This window comes from Chinchilla lanigera, unplaced genomic scaffold (genome assembly GCF_000276665.1).
Source record: "Chinchilla lanigera isolate Chin_1 unplaced genomic scaffold, ChiLan1.0 scaffold00054, whole genome shotgun sequence".
Lineage (NCBI taxonomy): Eukaryota > Metazoa > Chordata > Mammalia > Rodentia > Chinchillidae > Chinchilla > Chinchilla lanigera.
Window position 1 is genome coordinate 4680600 of NW_004955455.1, and position 16191 is coordinate 4696790.

The following is a 16191-nucleotide window of genomic DNA, read 5'->3' on the forward strand; positions in this document are numbered from 1 at the left end:
GGGCCTCCAGTTGGATTCCTGGGAGGCATTGCTATGGGCTCTAGGTCTTCAGTTGGACCATGCAGACATTATCATGGGATCCAGGCCCTCAGCTAGATTCCCTGGTCTTAGTGTGTGGACAGATTGCCTGCAGTCTCTTTGTATATGATTCTTTGGGTGACTATTATAAATAATCTTATAAAATATGTGTCCTGTATTGTATTGCTGTCTTTGCAAAACCCCAAACTATGACAAATACCTTTAGAGTAGATAAAGAACCAAAAAACTGGGCCCTGGATCTTCCACTTATATGACACTAAGTGAATGACTGTACCTCTCTGATCTTGAGTTTCCATATCCATAAAGTGGCCATGATAAGTGGGCTTGGGGATGGTATGAGGATGAAATGAGCTAAGTCCCTAAAACATCTGGACACATAGACAGTACTCACCACATGACAGGTGTGATATTTTATTATCATGATGCCAGGCAGCAGCTAGAGTGAGATGTAGCTTCCCTTGTTTTGAAGAAAACTCCTTTAATTGCTTAATATATAAGCTGTGAATTCCAAAGGGGAGCAGTGAGGATGGTAACAATGATTGGAAGAAAATGAGTGTCCCAAGTTAGACATTGTGTAGGCATTTCCTGCCAGAGATGCAGAGGTTTCGTGAGTGGGCTCCCAAGAGGAAGCCGCAGTCAGAAACCTGGGAGCTGGATTGCCTGGGTCTCCAGAAGTCCATCCCTATGATACTCTGTTCCTGTCCAAGGTGCTGAAATCTCCTCCTTGTCATACACACCCCGTGAATCACTTGCTCTCTCCATTCTGATCCACCATTCAACTCTTATGTATACTCTAAGTATCTACCATATAGGGAGTGGAGGTAAAAAGAATTCAGGTAAATTTCAAACCCAAGTTTCTCACATCCCACAGGGAAGGAATTCAAGCACACACAAATGCCTTAAGATAGGCAAGGATGAAGGCTATGAGATTCATTTCCCTATTCTTGAATTTCAGTGACATCCACCTCTTGCCTTCACTCTTGCTGCTTTTTCTTCTGTAACTTTTGTTTTCTTCAAGGCTGTGTGTTTTATGTCTTTCTTGATTTGGCCACCACAGATGAACCTTCTCCTGGAAATCTTTCTCTACTTACTAATGTCCCAGAGTGAGGAAGACTATTGATCAGTGTCAGGGTGGGAAGGTAGGGTAATTAAAGAGAAAACAGCTAGGGGTCTTTGTGAAGTGGAGAGGACACCTAGATAGGGGTGAGCTCCTCGTCGTATTTCTGCATGCCCTCGTCCGGGAGCAGAACCTCCACGGTGAAGCTGACCTTCTTGGCGTGGACAAAGCTATAGGTGTTATCAAAGCGTAGGACATCTGGGGGGCAGACGAAAAGATGGGCAGTTTGGTCAGGCTTCACCTTCTCTGCCTCCCTACCCTGACTATGAGGGAGGACAGGCCTGTGTCCTCACCAGCTTTGTTCACCAGGTTTTGACCATGCCTTTCCCTTCCTATGGGAACTGCCAGTCACGAGCAGTACCTGTAAACAGACACTGACCTCCTTCTGGTGTATGTCAAAGCCTGGCTTTACTTGTACCTTTAGCGGGCTGTGAGAACAATGGTAATTGGATCCCACTGTCTCTACACCTGGACACTACTGTGACGCACATGTGAGGTGGCACAGTTGGGGATAGCAAAGTCCTCTCAGCCCCCTTGGGTGAAGGAAGTCCTGGGCCAGCCTGCTGCATAGTCTGTGCCTCCTCACAGCAACCCCAAGAGGCAAGGACTGTAGCCCCTGGCCACAGGTGAGCAAAACCAAGGGTCCTTCCTGCCTTGGAATTTTGCCCAGGGTTATGCAGCAATACTGAGGCCAAGAAGGGATCCTGGCATCACATTCAGCTTTGTGGTGCTACAAGCTGCTTCTCAGTTTCCTCATGGGGGAAGCTATACTTGCCCTATCATTCTGTGTGCCCTGTGGCCCGAGTGCCATGCTGGGTGGGAACAAACAGCCCTAACCTAGGTCATGGGTCTGTGGGTGTATATGTGGGTTTTTTGTTTGTTTGTTTGTTTGTTTGTTTGTTTTATGCAGTTCAGGCTGGCCTTGAGCTCACTTTGTAGCCCAGGCTGGACATGAACTCACAACAATCCTCCTGCCTCAGCCACCTGAGTTCTGGGATTACAGGTGTGCGCCACCAGGCCTAGCCTTGTGGGTATATGTGTTGAGGTGTCACTGACTCTCTGTTTCCTCCTGTAAGCCACAGATCAGGTGGCTCCTGCCTTCTGAGCCAGTGTCCAGCTGGGGAAGACTTACAGACACCAGCCTCCGAGCAGGTGAGGCTCCCGTCCTCAGGCACCATGTGGGCATTGTAGCGCTGGCTGGACAGCACCTCCGTCATCTCCCCAGCCTTCTGCCGCTCTCCCATCTTGGTCTTTAGGAAAACCCCAAAACCAATGTCCCCACTATCTGATGCAAACTGCCACCTGGGAGGAGACAGGTTGCCGTTCAATCTGATGAATTCCTGAGGGGTTAGGGCCCAGGGAAGGGTGGGACAGTGGTCCATCCCTACCTGAGGACGCAGCCTGGAAACAGAATCTCATATTCCACCTGGTGTGAGGAGCCGCGGCTGATCTGCACGGAGTGCTCGTACTGAGTTTTCACCTGGTCCCGCACGTACATGGACTTGGGGATCTCTCCCCCATAGTTGATCTGCAGACACAGGATGGAGCAGCTTGTTCCTCCTCCTGGCTATCAGCTATACTGTTTCTCTTACCTGTGACACTTTCGTCACTTCCAGGAAAGATCCTACTCATCCTGTCCCCTGCTCCCTATCCATGAAAGCCTTCCCTTAGCATCCAGGCTGGCCCATGGACTTCTCTGAGAGCTTCCTCTTCCAGTTCAAAAATCTCCTCACTTCTTGTTTGTCTGCACAGCTGCTCCGAGCTCCCTTAAGAGCAGGGTGGGAACTCCCCAGCTTAACACCCTGTTTTCACACATGATTGCCTAACAACAGATACTTGTAGAATGAATGAACTGGGAAAGAAACCCAGATCTACCCTCTTATTCTCCTGTCCTAGGCTCTTTGTACCTTGTTTAAACATTTGGGGTTTCCATCAGGATCAGTCAGGGTCCCCCCAAAGTGGGCAGGCAGTTCTTCAGGACTGATAAGTTTCAGCAAACCTTCCTTCCAGCTGTCTGGGAGCAGAGAGAGTGAAGAGTGGTTATCACATACGGAAGGGACCAATCAGCCTCCCATGCCCACTAGGATGCCCTGAACTTGCTTCTCCAAGTCCTGCGGGAGCTGGGCTACTAGAGCCAGTTCCCCAGCCTCTTAGACCCCAGGCTGTAGAAAGTGTCTTTCTCAGCATCCTGTTGCTATGGAAATGTGTTTCTCTTTGGCTGATGGGTTTGCACATTCTTTCTTTTTGAAGCGGGAATTGAACTCGGGACCTCATGCTTGCCAGGCAAGCACTGTGTTGCTGAGCTATATCCCTGGCCCTTGGTTTGCACATTCTTAAAGGCTTCTCAATCACAAGTAATAAATGCTTAGGTAGCAAACCTAAGAGTTCTTTAATTGTCTCAAGGAGCCTTTAAGGCTCTGTGAGGTCAGGGACCTTGTTGGGGTCACTCAGTGAGTAAATCAGACCTTTTGGTAGAAGATGGATGTGTCTGGGTCTTTGGAGAGAACTCTCCTTCCCTCTCTCATAATGTCTAAGGGCTGTTATTGTTATTCAAACCCTATGCAAAGCTCTGGGGTGTTGCCATGGTCCAGGCCTGTGGCTAATTCAGGCTAACACTCAAGGCCATTCCTTTAGTGGGGTAAGGAAAAGATCACAGTGTTTGGTTCACTGAGGCCAAATGCCCTGAGCTTCATGGGACACCAAGAGGGGTGGAGGCCATAGATGTACATCCTGCAGTGTGGAGTAACCCACACTACTCCAAGGTTTGGTGAGCTTAGAAGGCAGTGCCCTGGGGCCCTCAAACCAGGCTACCTTGTTATCCACTGAGCTCCCTCCTAGTGGAAGTGGATAGATGTGAAGGTTGAGTGTCAGAAAAGAAGAAAAAGTGAGGATTTGTAAGACCCTCACACCCACCCAGGTCCCTAGTTTTCATGATTCTATGATCTGACTATTCTGCCTGGGAGAAGTTATCCTCCAAACTCAAGGTCGTTGGTTTGGGTCTATGAATTATTTTTCCTCTTTCTCTCACTCTGTAACTTAAAAAAAAACTGTTATTTTCCCTGCCTATAAAATTAATATTATTTTAGAAAATTTTAAAGGTTTGGAAAAACACAAATAAATTAAAAACTACATGATTTCTCATCATTAACAAGTCAATATTCTGTTGTCTTTCTCTTTAGAATACATATATTTGTTTTGTATGTGTTTGTTTCTACAAAGATAAGGTCACATTGTCTACACGGCATTACAATCTACATTTTTCACTTAGTGCTATTTCCTATGACATTAAATATTCATGCGCAGCATTATTTTTCATGGTTGCCCATATTTCATTGAATGGATGCACCATTATTTAGTTACCCAGTCCTTTCTGTTGGTTTTCCCTTTTCTGAATTTAACTACTTTTCCTGATCTTCTTCCTCATCCTCCTTAACCCAAGTTGTCTTTAGAAACACTGGGATTATGAATGTTGAAATGGAACTGAGGCTGCTAGACCAGGGACTGAATATAACTAAGCTGAAACTGATAAAGAGGTAGGTATAGAGGCCTATTCACTAAGGGGTATGGCAGAGAATAGGGTCTAGGTAACTGGATATGCTCTCCAGGGTAAAAGCATCTCATTTTGGGAACAGGAGCCTATGACTCTAAGTGATGTGTACAGTTCTGATGGGTGATGGACCAATCTCACTCCAAAGCTCACATACAGGGCAGAGAAATGGTGCTGGAACTACTTACTTCCCAACACTACAATTTTCCTGCGAGTGTCCTCACTCAGGAAGGGTTTCATGAGGTTGTAGCCCACAGGGAACAGTTTGGTAGCTGGAGAGATACAAATATGGATAATGAGGAGAAAGGAATTCCACTGGGCTACTCTTTCATAACGATATGAAACTCTTTCTCGGCCATAATGGTATGGTAGAGAATAAGATCTAGGTAACTGGATATGCTCTATATCATAGCCAATGATATGCAAGAGTCAGGATTAACTCTGCTGAGTTCCAATGCCCTGCACCCAACAAAACATCTAACCAAACACTCAGCCAGCAAACAACCAACTAACCAATCACTCAATCAAAACCCACCCAACCAACTGACAAATGAGTCAAACATCCAACCTTCTAATCAGCCACCCACTTGATCAACCAATAAACCAAGGAATCTATCAAACAAACAACCAAGGATCCAACAAATAGTCTACTGATTTATCTTCTAATCAGCCAACTAATCATCCAACTTCCTGAATAGTCAAGCAACTACCTAATAAGTCAGCCACAAGAAAACCAACCAGCCAACTGAACAACCAGCTAGTCATCCAAACAACAGCCCTGTCCAGTTAGCCAGCTACTCGATCACCCATCCATCCACCCATCTATCCATCCATCCATCCATCCATCCATCCATCCATCCATCCATCCAAATAACCAGAGATCCAACCACCAGTCACTCAGTCAAACAACAGATTAGCCAGCCAACTAGTCAACCTTCCAGCAAACCACCCAAACAAGCTTTCAACTCCAAACAATCAGCCCAAACAAGCAACCAAAACACCAGCCAGTCACTAGGCAGTAAGCTGGATCAAACAACTAACTGACCAATAAATCAGCTGTCAAACATATATCCATCTTTTCATCTACCAGCCTTTCCAGATAACATCCACCCAAATAATTACAGAGCACCCACCATGCTGCCAGATCTGGTGGAATATAACAGAGATGGAAAATCAGAGTTCTTGCCTTCAAGAAGCACATAATATGGCCAGAAAAACAGAATGCACACACATAAGACAATGAAGACCCTCAGAAAGGAGCAAATGGGAAAGGTGACATCGAGCTGCACCAGCTGCCTGTGCCAGAGGCAGCTTGGAGAAGGAGAGGTCATCGTGACTGGGAGAAGCAAAGGGGGATTCCTGGAGGAACTGAGGTTGGAGCTGTCTTTTCTTATACTAAGGCCAATTATTAATAATTAATCTGTGCCCAATACTCTTAGTGATCTACAAGCAATCAATGTGCCTCACAACAACCCTGAGACGAAGGCACTATCATCCTCAGGGCGCAGATCCGGAATGGGGGCGGTACACAGATAAGGGAAGTCACTTGCTACACACCTTTCACAATGAGCATGAACTTCAGCGTTTCTGGGTAATTTTCTTCAAGGAGGCCAAAGAACTGTGGAACCGAGAAAGACCCCATCAGAGCCCAGACTTTATTTTCTCCTTCCCCCATCTGCTTTGCAATCTCCTGTCTGGAGGTTTCAGAGCCCCCTGAGAGGTTTTCTTTTTTGCCATCACCTCCTCTGACCTCTGGAGGGATCTTACCTCAGACTGCTATAAGCACACCCCTAGTGGTAATTATATAATAATCACTTTTAGAGTAAATATTATAGTGAAGCGAGTATAATAATGATGGTAACTACTAGTAAATGTTCACTGCTTGTCAAACATTGTGTATACACTTTACCTAACACTCACTGCAGTGTCTCTGCATTCCAATCCCCCTTTGGGGGTGAGGAAACTTTGGCTTGGAGAGGTAAACTGCTGTGCTCAAGTCCCAGAGCTCAGAGTGCGGGCTGGGAAGGGCTTGGTGAAAGCGGCTCTTATCATCCTGGGGTAGTGTCTCTGAGGACTGCTCTGTAAGGTCTTCTGGGAAACATATTAAGAACCTTTCTGAGGGGTCCCAGAAAGCAGTTACCTTTTCCCATTTTTGGCTGTGAATGAGCAGCAAGTTCACACCAGGCCAAGTGGTCATCCAACTGTGTGTGTGTGTGTGTGTGTGTGTGTGTGTGTGGTGTGTGTGTGTATGCCCACAAGTCTTTTCCTCACCTCCTGGTACACTTCTACCAGAGGTTTCCAGAAGTGCTTCAGTCCCAGGCCCTCACAGTCAAATATCATCACGATGGTTTCAATCTTCTTCCCTAACTGCAAAGATGAACAAGGAACAGTTCTAAGGTGGAGAGCACAGCCTCAGGAAATGGTGACCTAAGTATGTGACTCCCCAGCATCTCATCCACCCCGCTTCTCTGTCCTTGGAGGAAAAGCTGGACAAATTGAATGCATTTATTCACCCGTCTGTCCATCCATTCATCCATCCATCCATCCATCCATCCATCCATCCATCCATCCATCCATTGGTGCATCCATACATCAGTTCTCCCATCAAGCCACTTATCCATCCAACCACTCATATTTTCATTCATTCATCCACGATGAATTTATTTATCCAACTGATATTTCTTAAGCAGTTATTTTATGCCAGACACCGAGAGTGCAATGAATAATGCTTAATAATCCACCATTCTTGTCCTCAAAGAGTTCACAGTGCGGTTGAGGGGATGACAAGAAACCAGGACCTCTAATACACCTAACCTATCAAACATCACAGCTCAGCCTAGCCTAGCCTACCTTAAATGTGCTCAGCACACTCATATTAAGGTGGAGGGCACAGATAAGTACTGCTATGGAATAGCACAGGAGCTGAGGGAACAGGGAAGAGGGGTATTTAATCCAGGTGGAGCCCTCCAAGAAGGTGATGTCTAAGTGTGAGACCTACAGGATGGGTAGGAGAGAACCAAAGACGCTGTGGGAGTTCCTGTGCTTGGTGGTGGTGATGGGTGGTGAGGTCACCCAGGCAGGAGGAACAGCAAGGGGAAAGGCTCAGAGGGAAGAGGAGTAACTACCATTGTTGAGAAATATGCCTTTGGCCCACGAGCTAAGCCATTTAAGTCAATCCTCAATGTAAGATGGTTTGACTTAATGATTTTTAAACTTTCCAGCGGTGCAGATGTGATATGCATTCAGTAGAAACAATATTTCAAATATTGAATTTTGTTTTTTTCCCATGCTAGTGAAATGCAATAGAATATTCTTGTGACGTCTGACTGTGGGCCAATATGAGTATGCTGAGCACATTAAGGTAGGCTAGGCTAGGCTGAGCTGTGATGTTTGATAGGTTAGGTGTATTAAGTGCATTTTGACTTATGTTTATTTTTTCCTCCCTTTTGGTGATGCTGGAGATTGAATCCAGGGTCTTCTCACTGAACTATATCCCCAGTCTTTTCATTTTTTTTTTTTGAGATGATTTTACTATGTTACTAAGATGTCCAGGCTGGGCTTGAACTTGCTATCCCCTTGCCTTAGCCTCCCAGAGTTCTGGGACAACAGGCATGTGCCACCAGCTTACTTATGAGGGGTTTATCAAGATGCAACCCCACTATAAATTGAAGAGCATCTGTATTTGCATTAGTATCTCATTTAACCCTTGTAACCACTACTCATAATTACCCTTACTTTGCAGGTGAGCAACCAGAAGTTCAAAGTGGTGAGACAGCATTCCTAGGCCACACTGCTGGCAAAGCAGTAGACCTGGTGTTTGACTTGAGAGCCCTCTGACCATGACAGCAGGGAGCACAGGTGTATCCCCTGACCGTGTGCCCTGCAGCTTCACCTGCTCTAAGCCACCCCTGGCCTGGGCCTCACCCGCTCCGTCTGCAGGTCACACTCATGCAGGATGCGCTCACAGTCCCTCATCTTGGTCTTCAGCAGGTCCTGCTTGGTGACTGAGAAGAGCAATCCCTTGGGGTCAAGCGGCCCGATGATGTCATACCACACAGGGCACCCATCACGGTCATAGCCACACAGGCCCCCAGGCATGTACTTCTGGATTACCTACATGTGGAAAGATACACAGAACTTGGAATCACACACCTCCTCAGAGACCCCCAGACTCAGCTCATGGCTGGGACTCAAGCCTACACTCACCCTGGTATGAGCACTGGTTCTTCCTTGGAGGAGGCATTATTGACCCAAGTGAGAAAAGTGAGGGTCCTCCAGAGGGTGGCCTTGTTCATATCAGGTAAATAGAAAAGCCAGGTCTCAGCTGAGTTTGGCTGAAGGCCTTTGGGATACCTGGTTTTGCCCCCAATGCCTACCATGTCCAATGCCTACCATGTCCTTTTTCATATCAGGTAAATAGAAAAGCCAGGTCTCAGCTGAGTTTGGCTGAAGGCCTTTGGGGTACCTGGTTTTGCCCCCAATGCCTACCATGTCCTTTTGCATAGACAGAGAACTTGGATCCTGAAGGTCAACAGATCTGTTTCAAATACAGACACTGCTGCTTCCCTGCTGTGTGTCCTTGTGTGAGTGAGACTACCTCTCTGAGCCCTATTCTATCTCCTCTTGTATAAAGTGGTTTATAATTCCACCTCCTTGGTACCATTGGAAGAAGTACCTAAGATAATGTTGGCAAAGCACAGTACCCAGCCTAGAGCATGTGCCCTACAGGTGAAGCTGTGACCATTACTCTATTGTGACCCCAGTACTGGCACCGTTTTCAGTGTGCCTTGGTGAACTGCTTCTTTCTCACCAGACAGGATGCTTCTTGCAAAGCCCTGATGTAGAGGGGCACAGAGCTCCTAGTGGTGGCTCAGAACCCAGGTTCAAGGAGCCAGATAGGCCTGACATAAAACACCAGCCCATCTTAGTGCTGTGGGACTTTGGTCAAAGTTACTGAGCCTTTGCTGAGCCTTGGAGTCCTCATCTGTAAAATGGGAATGATAGCCCCCCTCATACATAGAGCTTTATTATTAAGTGATCCGATGCTTATAACTCCCATGCTTAGCCTGGGCCTGAGCCTGTAAAGCCCCAGGAATCATTATTAGTACAGGAGGGGTGCCTGCAGGCCCAGCCTTGCTGCCCTTCACTCACGGTCCCCAATGACCAGAGGCTGCACGAGTAGTATTGTCTATGAATGATTGACATTGACCCACCTCCGGGGGCTGCCAGTCAAGGATGTGGTCAATGTCCATGGTCTTCCGGAACTCCATGTACTGAAAAGGGAAGGAGTAGTAAGGCGCCCAGGGGGCTCCCCGCACCCTGCAAAGGGGGTAGAGGCAGAGGCATGAGACATGAGGATGAGGCCTGTTCCCAAATCTCCAGGGTAGGTGGGTCTCACCTTGCGGAGCATGGCCTCTGATTTCTGCAGGTCGAAACTCCGAGCTGTGTGAAGATGGAAAAGGTATGGGTGAGATGTAAGTCCCCTTGTTTGGTTTCTGGTCAGTGGGCCTTGTGGGGAACGTGGGGGCCGTGGGTAGGACCCCGCTCTTCTGTCCCCTCCCCTCTGCCAGACATGAACCCATGAAGCAAGATTGTTGCATCAAGACAGCCTCAGGTCATTGTGGAGCTACTGGGACCAGATGCCTCTCACGGACTCCTCATTCTGAATTCTTCCACTCCGCCCTCACCTCGGAGCCAGCGGAGAAGGAAATAATCATCCGGGTTGGGCAGCGCAGGCAGCACATCCTGGACATTTTCTCGGAACTGGGAAGAGAGAGGCTGGTTAAGGTGGTTCTCTCACACTGAGCCTTGGCCTCCGGACTTACTGTTTTGTAGCCTCTCATCCTCTTCCTCATGCAGCCTGGGCAATTTGATGGAGGGAAGGGTTAACTGGAGAGCGGAGAGAAGGAGAGTGGACTGTTGGACAAATGGGGGGCCTGGAGGAGGAGCTGAGTAAATGGATAGAAAGAACAATGGAGGGATGAATGAATGCGTGAATGGGTAGAAAAGAGCAGGGGAAATCAATGGATTGTGGATGGATGGATGGATGGATGCATGGATGGATGGATGGATGGATAATGGATGGATGGATGCATGATGGATGGATGGTTGGAAGGATGGATGCATAGATGGAAAATAGGTGAATGGGTAAAAGGAACTGAACAGATAAATAGAAGAATGAAGAGAAGGGGAGCAAAAGGGGAGGAGAAATGCACACATGAATGAGAAGATGGATGGGTAGAAGGATAAACGGTCAGGTTGGTAAGTGGATTGGGATATGGATTTTATTTTTAGTTCCTTCCATGTGTTTGCCCACCACAGTGTCTGCCTTCTTTTCATCCTATCTTTCACAAAACCATGGTTAGGGATCTTTTGCCCTCTTCTCCGTTAACTGTGGGGATGACAACACACTCTGGCCCGGCCGTTACAGATTTCTCTTTTCGCAATCCTGGGGAGGGGAACAGAGTCAGAGCAATGCAGCAGCGTCCTTCAGCTCCCACCTAGAGGCCTAGAAGAGAGGAGGTGGCGGGGGCAGCTTCTGGATAAAGCTCTATGGGTCTGGCTCCTGGATGAGAAGTCAAGCTTGGTCCTGGGGAGGCAATACCCACACTATTGCAGGAACGGATGCTTCACCATCAACCTCTGTCCTGGGCAGGGCTGATGTCGCTGGGCACTGTGGGACTTGATTGTTCGGGGGACGACAATGTTGAAGATAAGCCAAGTCAGCAGGGTGGGGCAGGGTTCTAGCCACCCCTGCTCACCCCACGCGCCCTCAGCCCTTTTCCCCTGGGGCCCAAACGGAGGGCTCTCACCTTGGCCAGGGTCTCTGCCTGTTTGGGGCTCAGGTCTCCGACTCGGCCGCTCATGGTGCCGGCTGAGCGGGAGGAGTGGTGGCTGCGGTGAGCAGAGGCCCAGCCTAGTCTGTCAGCCAAGAGCCAGCTGGGGCCTTTTGCCCCTGCTCCGGGGTGTGGCCCCAGGTACCTCCCCTGGGCCAAGTGTTTGGATTGCACATTACATAACTGGGATTAAGTGAGGGCCTGTGTTTGGCTCTGCAACTCCTCAGGAGGGTGGGTGGGTGAAAGGGAGTGTCAGAGGTCCCGTGCCAGACAGAGCCCGCCGGGAGGGGAGGAGGCTGGCCTCTGTGGCCTGGAGCCCAGAGTGGGCGCCTGTGGAGGCCCTCCGTGCCCCCAGTGACCACTTTCCTGGAGTAGAGGGAGTTTGAGGGGAAGGAGGCCTTCCTAAGTCTCAGTCTCCCATCTCACTATTGAAGAGACTCCGCCTAAGGTTCTCCAAATTTGCCCCTCTACCCAGCTCCGACAGGGCAGGGGTCTGACAGCGGGGTAGGTAGGCAGAACACATTCATTAAAGCAAGCAGTTCCTTCACTTTATTGGGCACGAGGGGAGGCTCAGTTCTTCTTATCTTTTCATCCATGTGAAAAAGAAGACAGGCTGGGGCAGAAAATAGAACTCAGAAGGTGTCCTTGGGCCAGCATGATGGTGCACACCTGTAATCCCAGGACTCAGGAGACCCAGGCAGGAGGAGTTTAAGTTCAAGGCCAACTTGGGCTATATAGTGAGACACTATCACACTGGAAAAAAGAAAAAGAAAACATAAGAGACCAGGGGTGTAGCTCAGCTTATCTAGCATGCACGAGGTCTGGCGAACTGTGCATTTTCACTAGCGCTGCTTGGGTGAAGGTCTATTTATTTGTTATTTTGGGGGCTGATGCCATTTTTCCTGATGCCTTTCAAATCCCACCTCAGAGGCCCCATAAACCTCTACAGGTAAAAGGGTGAGCATCTCTCATCTTGCTGTCTTCTTTTCTAACTGCTGGGGCCATGGGCACAGTAAGGGCCTTTGTCCTACAGACCTCCAGTCAGAGACAGCTCTCCTAAGCGTGAAGAGGGCAGGTGGACGGCCTTGGGGGGCGAGGGTGTATTTCAGCACCTGGGATTTTAGACAGGTTCTCACCAAGTGGCATCCACCCGGGAGAGAAGAGGGGAGCCCAGAAGCTTCCTCCCCGCTTTGATTTCTCTCATGCTGCATGACATCCCACCATTAGACAAGCCTGCCAGGTCCAGCCCTGCTCCCCACTTCCCCATGAAACCTGCTTTTCAGGGTGGCATCTCTGAGAGATCTCTGGCCTCATTTGTAAAACGGTGCTATCACTGCTTGCCCTGCCATTGTTAGGTGGATGAGATATATAGAGGGCTGAGGGCTGGGCATGGCTAAGGGATTAGTCTCTTTCAGAAGAGAAGTGTCAGGAAGGGAGTCGCCACATTATCAATGACTGCCTATAAAAAAACCCAGCAGGCCGGGCGTGGTGGCGCATGCCTATAATCCCAGCACTCTGGAGGCTGAGGCAGGAGGATCGTTGTGAGTCTGAGACCAGCCTGAGCTCAAGGCCAGCCTGAACTGTATAGTGAGACCCTGTCTCAAAAAGACCAGAAAAACAAAAACAAAAACAAAAAAACATCAATTTGAGATCTCTGCATACACATGTTCCTGTCCTGAAGAGAATCTACATGGACTGAAACTACCACTGGACTAGCCTCAGCCCCTACAGCTGGACTAGCCCAAACTATTCTGCCTAAGACTCTCTGCCCCCTCGAGCACTGTGTCTCCATTTGTGGGCTATCACAGGCCTCTATTCTGGGCTATCTTGGGGCCTCTTTAGGCGAATTGATGTCGGTTAATAACAAACACTGCTCTGGTGTTTTCCTTGGTCTAGGCCCCGATAGAGAAAGAGAGGCCATCTCTGGCCATTTCCCTCTCCCTGGAGCACCTGCTTCATGCCTTGGGAGCAGTTAGGTAATTCTCCACACCCCAGCCCCGAGCTGCTTCACATTCCAGCCTCCTTTTCTACAAAGCTGGTGCGAGGTCCACACCCACTTCCCCGCCAGCCTGGCAGAGCAGAGATTGGGTTCCTGGGCTGCCCTCTCATTAGCTCTAATCCCCCTTGTTTCTCACCAGTCTCCTTTCTCACCGTAATCCCTCTCCTGCAAGGTGCCCAGTTCCTTCTGGCTGCAGCACAGCTGGGGAGTGAGGGCCCAGAAGAGGGCTGAGGGTGGGCTTTCAAGGACAGCCCCAAGCACCTTTCCTGATCCAGACATAAATACACAGAGCAATTTACCGTACACATGTATTGTCGTTGTCCACAGCTGTCCACAGTGCCAGGCAGTTGAACTGTCCATGGTGAGGGGCACATTCTCTACCTGACCTCCCACTAGACATGTGTGGTAGCCATAGTCATACAGGAAATATGTTAGTGCAGTTGAAGATCTGAAGATTGAATTGAAAAGAATTGTGATTAATTTTACTTTAAATCACCCATGCGGCTGTAATTTGCTACAGTATATTGGACAGTGTAGGGTGACCACATTTACTAAATATTTATTCCATGCCTGGGCTCATTCTAACAGCACTACCTCTTTTAGATGTCAGAACATCCCTGGGGGCTGGGTAGATACTATTGTTCAGCCCATTTTACAGGTGGGCAAACTGAGGCATAGAGAAGTTAGGTAATATATCTAAAGGGTAAGCCTAGGTGATTTCTCATTCTGCTGTTGTACTGTGAGGCTATCCCACAGCCTCAGCTCCGGGAGTTTCCACACTAATTAGGGAGAGGACCCAGGCATACAGGTCACCCTGATGTGATACAGGCAGGTCCTTGTCTAGAGGAGTGGGTGTTGGTTATGTACTTACCTCTAATAATTCCTGATCTCCAAAAGAAAAAACCCTAACTTTGAAGGACCCATTTCGCAGTGCTGGTTACAGGAGGATGCTGAGTACAGGAAAGGACCTCCCAAGTGGAGGGGGTGGTGCAGGAGAAGATGGGGTGGTAGGACAGTGAGAAGCGCGTGGGGTGTGGGTAGAATATTACTCGAAACAAGAAGGATTAATCCCATGCTTGTATGGAGGGGCTCCAAGACTCCTGTTTTGTTTTGGTTTGGTTTTTTAGTATTTCCTGTGTGCCAAAAGTTTTACATTATTATCCAGCCATTCGGGAGCAGCCATGGGCACCTGCATTTAACAGCCAAAGAAATGGAACGAAACCAAGCTCAGAAAGAACCACAAGCTTTTCCAAGGTCACACAACCAGAATTTGTACCCAAGCCTGTCTGACCCTGGAAACCATAGCAAGTCCTGCCTTCCCTGGGAGGGTTTAACCACCCATTAGGCATGGTACTGCATGCACGTTTGTTGCCTCGGCACTTGGGAGGCCGAGGCAGGAGGATCACTGCGAGTGAGGCCAGCCTGGGCTACAAAGTGAGTTCAAGGTCAGCCTGAACTGCATAGTGAGACCCAGTCTCAAAAAGAAACGAAAAAAAAGAGGGAGAGAGAAAAAATAGTCTAAACCATGATGGGTTAGGAAGATTGGATCTAAGCCCTTGGGCCTCAGAGTGTTCTGGGACTCACAGGATTAATTCGCTCTCTGCTGAAACAGAAGGCCTGGGGAAGCAAAACTCCACCTCCAGTCCACAAACCCCTAGGATACAACCTGTTCAAGTAAGGCCCCAGGTTGTGTTTAGCAACCCTTTGGCCTAGCTCTCAGGGGACCATGGTGACAACCACAATATAAACAAACATGCACTGGTAGGGGGTTAGACAGAGCTGCTGGCACCACACCCTGGACCCTCCTAGGCAGAAAATGTGAAAGCGCTGCCCCTCCGGGCCCAACGTCCAGCACATTCCTGCCTGCCTCTCCTGGACGGGTGATACCAGAACCGGCTGAACAAGTGCAGAGGGAGAGGGGCAGGGGCTGGAACGAGCCTCATCATGGGCCACAGAGCAAGCACAGGCAGGGGCAGGGCTCAGACCAGAGATGCGAGTGGGGGTAAGAAGGGGAGAAAGAAAGAGAATTGGGGTGCAGCAGAATCTCAGTGGTGCTCTGGGTTATACTCTAGGACAGTTCGCTCTCCAGCTTGGGCAGTTTAATTTTTTAAATTATGTCTGCCTGACTGCCTGCCTGCCTGCCTGTCTGTCTGTACGTGTGGTGCTAGAGGTGGAACCCAGGGCCTGGTGCATGCTAGGCAAATGCCCTCCCACAGAGCTACACCCCCAGACCTTCATTTTTCTTTTTTTTTCCGTATTTTCAAAAATTACCACTTATTGGTTATACAGATTAATGGGTTTCATTTTGGCAAGTTCATACACGAATATAACTACTTGGATCACTTTTACCCTCCACCAATGCCCCACATCCCTTGCCCCATTCTAGTTGCACATTTTTTTGTTTCAGTGTTTATATTTTGAGCATATCCATCCCCCACCCAGCCCCCATTACCTGCCCTTATACTGCCCTCAGCTCCTTTTTTTTTTTTTGTCTTTTTGAGACAGGGTCTCGCTATGCAGCTCTGGCTGGCCTTGCGTTCACTTTGTAGCCCAGGCTGGCCTCCAACTCACAATGATCCTTCTGCCTCAGCCTCCCGAGTGCTGGGATTACAGGCGTGTGCCACCACGCCTGGCTAATCTCTTTTTTTAAATT

General features: G+C 48.6%; 1 protein-coding gene across 2 annotated transcripts; it reads right to left on the reverse strand.

The window, feature by feature from the left end:
* Positions 1-426: 426 nt before the first annotated feature.
* Positions 427-11678, reverse strand: Sec14l3 (SEC14-like lipid binding 3). Of its 2 annotated transcripts, XM_005396263.2 has the most exons (12): positions 11516-11677; positions 10391-10466; positions 10102-10145; positions 9917-9976; positions 8628-8816; positions 6975-7070; positions 6261-6321; positions 4892-4975; positions 3064-3170; positions 2545-2684; positions 2289-2458; positions 427-1354 (listed from the first exon to the last, which is right to left on the reverse strand). In XM_005396263.2, exons 1-12 carry the CDS (start codon positions 11567-11569, stop codon positions 1233-1235), a joined length of 1203 nt encoding a protein of 400 aa, XP_005396320.1. In that variant the 5' UTR covers positions 11570-11677; the 3' UTR covers positions 427-1232. The 2 variants fall into 2 exon arrangements, with proteins under 2 accessions (XP_005396320.1, XP_005396324.1); XM_005396267.2 differs by lacking the exon at positions 8628-8816 and having other exon boundaries at positions 11516-11678.
* Between the last annotated feature and the right edge of the window lie 4513 nt (positions 11679-16191).

Excerpts from the sequence above, each read along its gene's own strand:
- Sec14l3 (XM_005396263.2), bottom strand. The coding sequence starts at position 11,569 with ATGAGCGGCCGAGTCGGAGACCTGAGCCCCAAACAGGCAGAGACCCTG. Across the intron at positions 3,171-4,891 it reads GAAAATTGTAGTGTTGGGAA|ACAGCTGGAAGGAAGGTTTG; the intron begins GTAAGTAGTTCC and ends CTCTGCTCCCAG. Across the intron at positions 1,355-2,288 it reads CTGCTCGGAGGCTGGTGTCT|ATGTCCTACGCTTTGATAAC; the intron begins GTAAGTCTTCCC and ends TCTGCCCCCCAG.